At 42.1% G+C, this 13,111-nt stretch overlaps 1 protein-coding gene across 1 annotated transcript; it reads right to left on the bottom strand.

The window, feature by feature from the left end:
• Positions 1-1,701: 1,701 nt before the first annotated feature.
• Positions 1,702-12,198, bottom strand: fgf12a (fibroblast growth factor 12a). The gene is made up of 4 exons (XM_068748344.1): positions 12,081-12,198; positions 8,258-8,361; positions 2,552-2,750; positions 1,702-1,817 (listed from the first exon to the last, which is right to left on the bottom strand). Exons 1-4 carry the CDS (start codon positions 12,130-12,132, stop codon positions 1,702-1,704), a joined length of 471 nt encoding a protein of 156 aa, XP_068604445.1. The 5' UTR covers positions 12,133-12,198.
• Between the last annotated feature and the right edge of the window lie 913 nt (positions 12,199-13,111).

Below are 13,111 nucleotides of genomic sequence, written 5' to 3' on the forward strand. Positions count from 1 at the left end.
CTGTGCACCTTTAACCACACACCATTGTGCAACAGGTGTTGGACAATGAGCAGCCAGCCTTTATGCCTGCACGGCACCGTTCATGAAACAAGTGTAGAACTTCCTGAGTTAGAAACACTTAATCGGGGATTAGGAATGAGCTACGCGGCGTACATCCTGTACCGGTCGGATCACCTTGGTTGTACAGTCAGCCCTGTCAGCATGTTGATCTATTCAAAAGAAGCCATGCTCTCATTGCAACAAATAATTTACTTCATGGGTAACAAACCTGGCGGGGTGGAGAATGAGACGTTCTGCTTCCGTTATGATGAGAAAGCCGTAATGAGTGCAACCTTGGATAGCCAGGCATGTGATTATTAAACAGCCATGCCCCCCCCCCCCCCCCCACCCAGTCCACCAGTGTTGAGTAATCTCTAATGCTTTCAAAAATTAAAGTAACAGTAATAGAACCGGTCAACACACAACATCTTCACTGCCAACGTAACTTTCATTCTTACTCTTTCACAAAATAATAATGTAATGTTCAGACAGTTGTTGTTTTAGCCTACAGCCAACATCGGAAAGTGGGTCTGTGTATTTTGAGGTGCTAATGTGAAATGGCCTTTTTTTATTTTTTTTGCCTTGGCTCAAAGTGCTGATGCTGGTCGTCATCTTCCTCGCAGCTATTGGAGAGAATATTACATCTGGTCATTTTTCTGACATCTCTCTATTTGGAACCTAAAAATCACCGCAAAGGTTCAGATTGTATTTACACTTTAACAAAACTCTTTGTTCTTTGCCTCAGACATACATTTAACTTTAATTACTTTCTTGATCTGTCTTCTCTAATGGTAAATGCACCAAGTACACAGATGTTGCTTCGACTTGATATTACGATTAAAGGGCATCCTAGACTGCTCTCTGTCGTATCGCTTGTTTCAGACCTGTCCTGTCCTAGCAGAAAAACATACTCATATTGGGTTATTTGAAACAGCCTTATCTGTCCCATTAGTCCCATTAGTTACACTTACAGTACACACCTGAGTAAATTACAGTACCTCCTACCTTGGGTTTTCATTGAAGTCCAACACGGAGGACTACCAAATACATTCAGTCTTAGCTTCACACCAGAGCAGTCGGTGTGACAAGATCAAATTATTATTCTTTTTTAAAAAGGGTAGAAATAATAACAAATCGTTTTCTTACATCACAAAATCAAACAAAATGATATTATCTGGGATAATAGTGAACAAATTAGTGATGATTTGACATTAATTACTGACAAAAATAACAATGCAACAGCATTTACAAAAGAAATGAATGCTATAAAATTAGTAAAGCTCCTTTATCACAGCATAAATTGGACATGATAGATATTATTTGTATTTGAGTGAATAGAATCCACCATTCCTTTTATTTATCACAGCTTTTTCTCTCTTTTTTTGCATAAAATATTGGTCAAGTCCTGATTGGAAATAGTCTTGTCCTCTCTCTCTCTCTCTCTCTCTCTTACTCTCCCTCTCTCTCAACTCATCTGAAAGAATTTCACAGGCAACAGTTCAGTTTTTGTTGGGTGTACAGTAATAGCTCCCTGTCGCAGCACCCTCTCTTTTCAGAGGGGGTGTTAGTGCGTTATTTCGGACGGAGGTGAGTTTTGCTAAGGCCCCTCCCACTAAGCCAGGATGAGGCCACCCCCACTGCTGGAAGCCCCTCCCCCCGCTGCTATGTGAAGTCCTGATTGACCGCTTTCCCTCCGTTCATGGTGGGCGTCCCTGAGCTCTTCCTCGAGCGGTGTTTGTCCTCTATCTCGTGCAGCGAAGGCTCCCTGTACATGCAAACTGTAAAGGAGACGGGAGGAGGAGAGGAAAAAGAGAGCGGGCTCAGACAATGACAGTCAATTGAAAAGACGAATGTGAAGACAGGAACAAGGTCAGGTGTGAGGGTCGAGGGACAATTATACCAAGCTAGGAGGGATAAAATTGGGAATTGGGGCCACATCAGCATTTTATTTTAAGACATTCCGTCTATGCTAAATCTATCATCAGATAGCTTAGCAAGAAGGTCGGCTCCGCCTCACAAAGCACCATATCTCTCCTATGAATAGATATATTTTGTCATTTCTAGATGTTTCTCTAAATATTAACGTCATTATTTTAGAAGATGATACACTGTTTTTTATACATTTTAAGTCTTTTGACATAAAATGCACAAATAGGTACAGCCACCATGTTACACAGAGGAACATTAAGGCTCGCTTCGGACGCATAATCCATCACAGTAAATGCACAGTAAGGCACACTGAGGGACAATGGAATGACTGGATCTGCCAAAACATTTTTGATAATCAGCAATAATTTAACAGCTCAGTTTCCTTCTTGATGGTGTTCTGGGCTTGGATTGATGAATGCTGGGGAATGGACTGCTTTACGTTGGCTAACTCTGAAATATCCTGTACCTTATTGTGTAGTTGTTCTGGCTAAGTGATTATAATAAGCCTTAGATATGTGAACTTCATGTTAAATGCGATCATCATAAAGAATAAATAACATTCAAAAGATCCCTTTTCACATACCTTCAATGGGCCTCGGCACAAAGTGTGACGAAGGCTTTGTCTTCTTCACCCGGTTCCCCTTCATAACCTGTCCCTCCTTGGTGAGGCCGAGGAACCAGGCCCGGCCTGACTCCTGCTGCCGGTACACCGTGGATGAGTAGATCACGTAGTAGTTCTCAAATACTGACTCCTTGAACTTGCACTCGGGCGTGAACATCTCCTGCAAAAGACAGAAAGAGAAAGATATGGATACAGTGGATGTGGGGTCGTTTAAAGTGTTTAAGGTTCAGGGGGGGGGAAATAGAACATTGTTTGGTTGGTTGGTGTTTTTCCACTTTGCCCATGTCAGTAACTAAATATTAGTGATGACAAATTAGTGCCAGAACATTCGATACGGATGGATCTGTCTCCCGCGTCAATTGCCTCTCTTAAACTCTATTTTTCTATGTCTTGCAGTGTGGGCGTGGCCGCAGAACACCTGGAGACACACCTGCCATGCGTTTGCCACTTAGCATTGTTTGGTATATAGACCCTGCCCTGCTGAGACTCCGGCACCATTCATTCATCCGTCATCTTCGTCTCATTGTCAACTCTCTCCAGCAATGTTCCCTCTAAATTTTCATGCGTCTGCGCAAACACACAAGCTCCCTAAACAGTCCCTTGGACAACTTTGAGCAACATCATGACAATACATTTTATTTCAAACACACTTTACATTTGAAAGCAAATCTCAAAGCAAAGGACGTGTGTTCTGTGGTCCCGCGAGAGTCCTGGAACTCCGATTACAATGGTGTCTATTAGATGCGTAAAAACATGTGAATCTCATCATTAGCCGGGGCAGCCAGTCACCGGCCACTCACTGACTAAGTGAAAAATAGCACAGAATGAATTTTTACATGTTTATGTTATTTTCAATTTAGGTTGGATTTTTTTTTTTTGTGCGCAACGTAGATTTTCGATGCGCGAAGATCTTATCAGCACCTTAGAGGGAACGTTGTTTTTTTCCTTCTCTTCCACGGCCGTAAGATTGACGGGGGGTCGTCGAATCACAACCTATGCGACTGTTCGACTTTACGACCGCCCTCGCGAGCGTGTGGCACAAACTGTGTCGCACACTTGATGCCTACTGAGAGGAAATTGTCTCTTTCTACTCCAATATTTTACATATCATGACGCAGCGTAATATACTGACTTTCCTTGAGGCAAATCATTTGTCTGCCCATTTCAAGACGCAGCAGTGCATAGCAAGCTGTGTGAAGGACTTGGGCAAGGTGAGGTCTTGTGGTCGGTGGTGTAAAAATGTCTCCTTGTTCAGCGGGAGTGGAGGACAAGCCCTGTGGAGAGGCACCTTTATCACTGCCAAACTGCAGACATCTCTCTCTTTGTTCATGTGTGTGTGTGTGGGGGGGTAGATAGTCACATGTTAGAAACACACACAAACACTTTGGTGTTGCTTACCATCCTAACTTTTATACATGAGTCGCTTTGCTTTGCGATGCATGAAAGAATCCCTTCTGAGTAGGTCCACAAGGACAGCAGTCTGTTTAAGTCTACAAAAAGGCTTGTGGCAGATTAGAACGCGCCCTCGCTGTGGCTCGGGAATGGCATGTGTGAAAGTAAGTGGCTTTGGCAGCTTTGACAGAATGCCTTGTTTGTGAAAGACTACGTTGAAATATAAAGTGGAGAGCCAGGGCAGGAGTCTCTTGTGATTAATGAGATTTTATTAATGGCCATATGGTGATTATACAGTGGGAAAAAAGGGCACAGAAATGCACCTTGATGGATGGACACAAACTAAATGCAACAAACATGTGGCCAATCACTAAAGTAATTATATGAAATTGGCTTGTAATGTGATCTGCATGCAAAATCAACTCATGCAATGGTTGACGGGTAGTTATTTCAACAAATGGCCAATGCCAGTCAGAATGTTGGTTGCATGATGGTCTCATGGTGTTCCACCGAAGACTAATTGCGGTGTAACATCCAGTAAACCAGGGGTGTCAAACCCGTCCGGTGGAGGGCCGAGACACTCCAGGTTTTCCTTCCAGCCGGCCAATAAAGCAGGTGATTGTAATTATCAACATCTCTGATTTGAGAGAAGGAGATCATTAGTGAGATCAGCTGCTGGAGAGATGGTTGGAAAGAAAACCTGGAGTGTCTCGGCCCTCCACTGGACAGGTTTGACACATGTGCAGTAAACAAAGCAAGTCATAACAAAAGCTGGAGCACAAGAATTGAGGATGAAAATGGTGCAGATTATGGCTGCACAAAAGGCATTCGTCACAATACAGTCTTGATGAGAACCAGTAAATCTTTGTTTGCAAGAACACGAAATCCCATCAGGAAGCAAGGCAAAGGCAACCGGGTGGAACTGACAGAAGACTGGGTTGAACGAGTCCTGAATCCAAATCAGACTTTGGCTCATCTGAGCAATTAAGCTCTGCATTAAGAAGCGCTCCATTGACCTTCAGATATGCAGAGGGTATGAGGAGGAGGGGGATGGCCATTTAAATATTGGCTCCAACTATTGCTGCATCCAAGAGATTCAGCCCCCATGAGAATCTGAGACCTCGGCACTCCCTGGGAGCTAATTATTATTCCGGGAGAGATTCAGGTCGGGATTGTCTAGACATCACTTACATTAAACAATAGTCTTTCTCACTTGTTTGACCCTGCCAGGATGTTTACTTTCAAAGAAGTCTCTGCCCTTCCTTAACTTTCTCCAGAGAGGACATTGATGGAAAATTACTAAAAATCAAATCACAAACAGGCTATGTTTGTCCTGGAGGAGAAAACAAGCACCGTGCGTCTCTCTATAATTTATTATTGAGAGCGCATCATCAACACACAAATGCAATTTTGGCTGTATTGTAGTACCAAACAATTTTGATGATGGATTTGTTGGTGACATCATCCATCTAGCAAAAAAATAAATACAAAAAATTGATTGTCTGTTGGAAGTTTTCTGAAAGTCAACCTGAAAATGTCCTTTTGGGATTTGGATAAAACATTTTATATACTAAACACTTAAAGAATAAACTGAAGATAGGCCTTCAAAGACCTGCAAATACTTCACAATAGTTTTCCATTCAACAAAATAAACTAAAAACATTTACTCCAGAGACACAAGAAGATTTTTTTGAAAGAGTGTCATGAATCAACCGAACAAATCTGAGGCTCGGCCTGACCTTCCACAGCAACTCTGTTAGACATCCCTCGGGCTCTGAAGGTTTTGCCGCAACGAATAATGGGCCAAGGGAGAGTGGATGGAAAGAATGCAATTTCTGGAACACTTCCTTCAACTTTGTGAGATAGAGGCCAGGATTTTCCAAAAAAGTATGAAAGATCCTCATTGTAAATACCAAGAATCAAGTTTGTTGAATCATAATCCAGATCTCTGTGGTTGTGGTTTCTAAAGACATTTTTAAAGTTTGCTTGTTTTGCATGAAAAAGAAATTAACAGTAAACAACAGGGGGCACTGTGTAAGTGTTTCTTTACTGTAATATAGATAAAGTAGATAGACAGATACTGTGGAGTGGATAGACAAAATAGACAGCTAAATATACTACATAGAGAAGATAGACAGAATAGAGAGATGAAATAGATAGATAAACACAAAGTAGGTATGAGGACAGTAGAATAAAGCGATAGATAGATAGATAACGGTAGTTACTGCACCGTGCAGTAAAATAGGTCATACGAAGAACCGTTATAAATAATGGAACAAAGCTCTTCGCTGTAGCAACTCAGCCCCCACGCACTTCATCGTTAAACGCTCCACACAAGCGTTATCATCGTGCTCACCCAAGGCTACACCGGCACCACTGAAATGATCAACAGCAGCTGCAAACTGACAGCTATAAACGCCGACATGCATGATGTCTAGCTCATAAAACAGAGCGAGGCCTCTGTGCTGCAACAGAACTTCTGCAAATCATCACCAACCTACAGAAGTGCGTTGCATTTGTTCTCTAACAAGACCAGCACAAAGAAGCAGGGAGAGGAAAAATGAGAGAACATATTAGAGACGTAGCAGAACGTCCCCCAGTCATCAGCTCCCAGGAATCTGGACTGTGCATCTCTGCTTTCAAATGTTAGGAAGACTAACAAACCCAGCAGTGACAAACTTCTACGGCCTGGAGAAGAAGAAGAGTACAATGAGACCTTGAGGAAGAGAGAGAGACGGGAGCAGGGACAAATAACAGAGGGAGGCAGGAGAGAGATGCAGAGGACAAATAGTAATTAAAGTAAATGTGGATATGAGAAACGAAAGTGATGGAGGCTGTTGATAATGGCGTGAGCGTCCCACTTAGCAGTCCTCATACATCTGCATTGCTAAATTAAACTAGTAAAATAAGATTAAAGCGAGGGGATGTGGGGGTGGGCTTTGACCCAGCAGTTTTGCAGGTTTAATTTGACCTTTTTATGTGTGCTCTGTGGCTCTCCAAGGCTCCTAAGCCTCCCTGCAAACCAGCTGATCACAGCATTCTGCTCGCCGACGTATCCTTACATCTCCTGTTTCGCCTAAGAGCAACTGGATTGATTTTATGGCTTTGACCATAATGGCTTTTCAAGTTTTCCTTCAAACATAACTTCCCATTTGACAAGTGCCGCCGCTCCTTGTGATGTAAACGTGAAAACGGATTCCGCTGACTATAAAAATGGTGATTAAAATTAAATGAAGCTGGAGCTGTGTTAGTCTGGCATGGATCAGCTTTTTTACATCCAAGGACAGGGATGTACCCAAAAACTCAAATTGTGTTCTATTATTACACGCATTATACTATTTAGCAAACATTTTCAAAAAGGGAAGTGCATAGACCACGGCAAAGGATGTCATGGAAAGCACCTGAAAATGCAAAATTAAGAGCAAAACTAAAACACCAATTCTTAAATCCAGAACTTTCGGGTCCCAACAAAGGAAGGGTGACAATGCGGTGTGGATGAGGATCAACCATACCCCTGTCTCTCTCTCTCTGTCTCTGCCACTCATTCTCCAGATTCACATTTTCATCCTCATTGTAACAGCTATGACTTGCTTTCTCCAACTTACATGTACGACCCTGCCCACCCTGACCCGTGCAACTGCCACCAGCACGAGTCTGTATGATTCTCCTATGTCACACTACAAATAAAATACCCATCTTCACAATATTCACTCGCACACTGACGCTTGAGATTTTCTTAAAACCCAAGAGAGTACCTTTGCTAATATGAAGAAATGAATTCCACTAACTTGAAGGCGTGAATCGGCCTTTTAGGGTCAGACAGTGTATTTAACTAATGTGAAAAATTAGAATTTGCTGAAACTACTAAAACAATACATCAAAAACAAGTAAAACAGCTTACATTACTAACTAAAATTTGCATTCTGGCCGTGTGGTATCCCCTAATGAATGCAAGAATTATCCACCTCAATAGGCAGTGGATTTCAATGGATTTTTCTGTTTACAACTGCTGCATAATGAGTCTCCAGAAGCCCATAAAAGAAAAGGACTGAGCACTGAACTTGGTGTCAAATTAAATGTAAAACATATTCAGTGCTGCTACAATAACAAAAGGGTGCACAGCAACACAAACACACATCCGAGGAGCTTTCAGATGCAATAGAGATGAAAGTTATCGCATGGGTTTAGGCTTAGCATTAAAAAAAAAGATACTGACCACCACAACAAATACACATGCTGGTAACAAGAAAACTGAGGCAAAAGGGTGCGTCTTACCGAGCCGTAGAGCATGCCCTCGCCGTTCATGGCGATGTAGAAGCCGCTCTTCACTCCCTGGATAGCAACCACTCTCAGGCCCACAGGTATTAGATTAAACAGGGCTGCAGATCAGACAGGGTGACATGGATTCAAAGACACTGAGACAAAACAGATATTAGATAAGAAACACAAAAGGACAATTGAGTTTTCACTTATGACACTTGTAAACGCGACAGCCTCTGATCTCTTCTTTGGCTGGCTGTCAGCAGCAAAGCGAAGCGTACAGGATGCAGACTGCTGGAATGCAAACAGTGTGACAGAAAAGCATTGACCTTCGAGGAAAGATAAAAAAAAAACTTTCAGGTGACTGATAAATGAAATGATATAAGAAGGACTGTAGTGGATCCAACAAGCGGTTTACCCGGCTAGCTCAATAACAATGTCTTCAACCACACAGTCAGCTGTATTTGATCATTTATTTACTCAGTAGATTAAATTACCATACACTTTGTACAGAATGTTACCAAATTAAGGGAATGTGCTAACATTTCTTTTTAAACTATATAATTTAGTTATTTGTACCTTCATGTTGTTGTTGATTTTCAGATTTGCACGTATCTGTTTTTATGAATAAGATCAGGAGAATGCTTTTTCTTTGGAAAATTTGATTGTGGAGATAAATAAATAATAAATAAAGTTAAAAAAAAAAAAAACACTTTTGTACATCCCTAATTAAAGGTTTGATACTTATAAATGCTCAACAGCTCCCATCAGGATGACACAGATGTGAGAATAAGAAGATGTCCCAAACTGATTTATTATATTCTGTAAACGCCATGTTTCATTTTATTTGACGTCACACGTGCATCGTATTTCTATCTGTTTTGTTGCATCCGATGAATGAGCTTGAATGTCTTTTGCAGACTAAGGTTTAAAGGTTGGAAGTATACTGCGGGCAAACTCTATTGTTGGAATGACTGACTGTCGGGCAAGCGGCAATGGGGGACTATCAGATAAGAGCAGACGCGCTAACACAGGTCTGTCCTCTGAGCAGATTCAATTTCACTCAATGAATATCGATGCGCTGCTTTCACCTGCCAATGGTTCAACTCTGCCCTCGGGCCTCGAGTGCAGGCGATACTCGCTGGCAGGTCTCGCAATTGCAAATACCCTTCCGGGCTGCATGTTTGGGAATAAACAGGCAGACTATGAGGCCATTAGCACATGGAATTTTGTTTTCTCATGCATCTCATTTTTTCCATTGCTTAGCAGTTTCTGCCTGTCTGCCATAACTCCCTCCTCTTCTCCTCTATCTGTTCCCTCACTCCTCTTTCAGCTTGCCTTTCATGTCCACTGGTTTTGACGCCCCGACGACTGCAGTGCCTCTCAGACGCAGTGTCCATAGTTCTGGCACATGCCTGTCACTGAAATCCGAGTCCAACGCACGTGCAATAGGAAGTCCTGAAAGTCTATTAACATTAACTTCAAACTCAGGAGAGCAAGAGACAAATAAATCTGTCTTTCAACTACTCTATTTTTCTCAGAGTACATTTTGTTGTCCCTGCTCTCATTTGCCTGCCAAAATATTGTCTGTCTGACTTTTCTACTTCCTCCTCACGCAATCAATGGACGCCTTAAATACATCTACAGTGACTGCTGTAAGGGCGCCTGATAAGGGCACAGAGTGAAACGATTACTGGGGAATCTCCCCAAACGGCCAGACAAAATGGGTTCATACAAGACAGTAAAGCAAAATCCTTGAAACTGCTAGTCTTCCTAGCTGAGCAGGAATCCGCTACCAAGACAATCCTGCAGGTATGTTGAGGAAGAGGCATTTGCAGGCCAAAAAATGTTTGGAAAAACGCCAATTGCCAAAAGACAACAGCCAAGGGCGCGGTGGAGAGAAATGCAAACCCAAAGATATAGGAGCTGCCACACTCTTGCTTCAGTATCAAATGCGTTCTTGAAAATGTATTTAATTTATTTTTGCTGACAGTGCTTACCCACACCAGCGATGAAAAAGCACTTGACATGAGTGACTTGATCTGCAGGTCATAAAAAAGTCTTGCTTCACAGACGGATGCATCAACCAGTAATACCGAGAGCAATGGAGCGTGAACAAGTAACACTTTGCAGGCGTCTCTTCGCCAGAAATTATCTTTCTGCGCTTCAGTGTGTGTGTATGTGATATTTAGTACATGCAATCAACTGATGACAGTCAAGCTAATAGCTGCTCAAACTTGAACATTGCTGTTAATGAATTGCTGTAAAGTGGGTTCACGGTCAGGCGAGCAAGGATGTCCCTGTCTACAAAGTGTTCCACTGCTCAGTTGTGTTCCTCGTCTTCGTTGCCGTTCCTTCGGTTCGTCATAGAAATAAAATACACATATAAAAGCACTCTGGGTTCATGTCGCGCACAAAGCGGTATGGAGGACGCAGCATCAGGATGCTAAACCTCTCCCTGGAAATGAATTGCTGCAATCCGTCTACCACTGCTGAGGATACAGCAGGGTGTGTGTGTGTGTGTGTGTGTGTGTGATCTAGTATTGTAATAATCCAGCGGGGCAATCAATAGCTCAGTGCAAGACCTGCATTCCAAACGTATAGCGTGTCATTAATATCTCTCCAAACACTCTTTGCTTGCCGCCCCCCCACCCCTGACTCGCTCTCTTCTCGTTCTGTGTCGTCCTTCAGACATTCTCCGAGCTGGAGATTTCTCATATAGAGAATTATTTATTGCATACAAGCAGAGATGTTGGTATTTTTAGTTTCCAGTGGCTGAATTATTCACTACATTCCTCCATCCCTGGGACAAGCGGGACGACTTTACAAGAGGATTACCTACGAACAAAAGGACCTCGCTAACCCCTAAATATAGCAGAGGCCAAAAGACAGTAAATGTTCATTTTATTTTATTTTTCATCTCTCATCCTCTTGTGCAGTAATTCTTTTTGTCCTGAAGACTTGTCCTGTACTTACACTGAATATCTATCCCCTCATTAAACATAAAATGACGAGTAACAGGGGAAGGCTGTTCTTTTCTCGGCATGACTGCTCTGGGAACTTTGGCTCCTGATTCCTTCAAAGATTATCAGGATGTTTTAGGGGAGAAAGGTCGAGATTGGTTTCCTGTCTGGCTTCAGTCCAGACTGGGACTTGTCATTATCGCTTTGGCGACTGTTCTTCCCCCGACATATCACTTCCTTGATATTTCAATTCCGATAGGAAACTCTCTTAAGTAAATATTTTTTTCGTGTAGAAATCTACCCGCAAACGACTGGTTATCCCTCCTTTCTCTTCCTGCGAGAGTAGAGGAGGATGACACATTTAAGGTTGGCATTTATGGCGTATATTCCCCTGGAGACTATTTATCCACTGATTGTCCACTATGGAAAATCGATAGGCGGTGAAATATTGCAAAGAAGTGGCTCGAGGAGGGATCTTCTTGAAGCTGTGTGGCTGCAGTATAGTATCAGGAAGTGGTTTAAACGTCTATAAACATGTTCCAGGGCTGAATCACTGAAAACACTGTGGCGTATATTACCATGCTGTGGTTAACAGAGAAACCAGGGCACCATAAATATTGTATTTACTTACGATGAAAGGGGTATTTTAATTTTTTTTTAGAGGGCTGCATGCATAGCCATAAACCATCTGAGGCATAACGGTAAGTAAGTTTAGTCATAATCCAATCTTAAACTAATTCTACATCAGTTATAAAAGAATTCTAAATTAATCGGCACAGCATCTAAGATGTGTGAATGCATTACGTAACCCATGTGATTGATTGCCACGTCATGTTTCGTGTCAGAAGCTGCAGCTTCCGCGGGGCTCCACTCACTGTTGTCGCTGTTCTCGTCCTTGCTGCCGTCGATGGTTCCATCCGGCTGCATCTGCAGGTAGAAGCCCTGCTGGCTGAACAGTCGGGTCACGATGCCTTTCAGCTGCGGCTCTGAAACACACACACACACACACAACACACGTGCATAACCACAAACCAAATTGGCCAGCCCCCATCGCCATCGACCCCACCCACCCAACAAGATTATGTCAGAAGTACATTCACATACTTGCAGGAAACACACCAAAGAGATTTAACAAATGAATGTGTCACAAACAGATAATGTGGGTGTTTCGTCACTGAGGTTGACTGTGGAAGCAGGAATGTACCAGCAGAACGGTTACTGTTGAGGAGCGAGTCATCCTGATTTTAAAGCCCTTAAAACCCACTTTTGAAATTAATTGAAATACAAATCGCAGCCATCCCTTTTTTTCAGGTAGATTTTGAATCACATTATGAAATTTATTACAATTAGCCAATTTAAATAGAAAATTATAAATACTCAAAAGTATCTTATTGTTCTTGTGGCACATTTCCCCAATGTGGCCTGATTACAAAGTAATGAACAAATTAAAACACAGAATTTACTGGACTGGAACTGGCTCAGTCCAGCTGTTAAATATCAACATGACTATGATGGACAGATAGAAATGTTTAGCACATAATCCCAAAGCAGGCTGTTTGACTGGACAGCCGTGACAGAACATCAATGAGCATGTTGCCACGTTCTCATAATATCTTACAGCAGCTACTGGTTTTATACAGTTTTGAAAATGCTTCTGAAATTCACCAACATGCCAATGATTTCTTTATTTGGTATGAAGCAGCAGCACCTTTTTATTTTTATTTTGTATCTTTGATATTCAATCAATACAAGCAAGACTTTTACCTCAAATGCTCCCAGTGGGTTTTTTTCTTGACCAAAAAAGGAAAATTGACCTAAAGTTTCCAGACTTTTTATTCAATGCAGTAACCCTGATGTAACCTCCAACTTTAAGGCTGTGACTTCTGGCAGCTGCCCAAACCCTTCA

The sequence above is a fragment of the Brachionichthys hirsutus genome, chromosome 15 (genome assembly GCF_040956055.1).
Source record: "Brachionichthys hirsutus isolate HB-005 chromosome 15, CSIRO-AGI_Bhir_v1, whole genome shotgun sequence".
Classification (NCBI taxonomy): domain Eukaryota; kingdom Metazoa; phylum Chordata; class Actinopteri; order Lophiiformes; family Brachionichthyidae; genus Brachionichthys; species Brachionichthys hirsutus.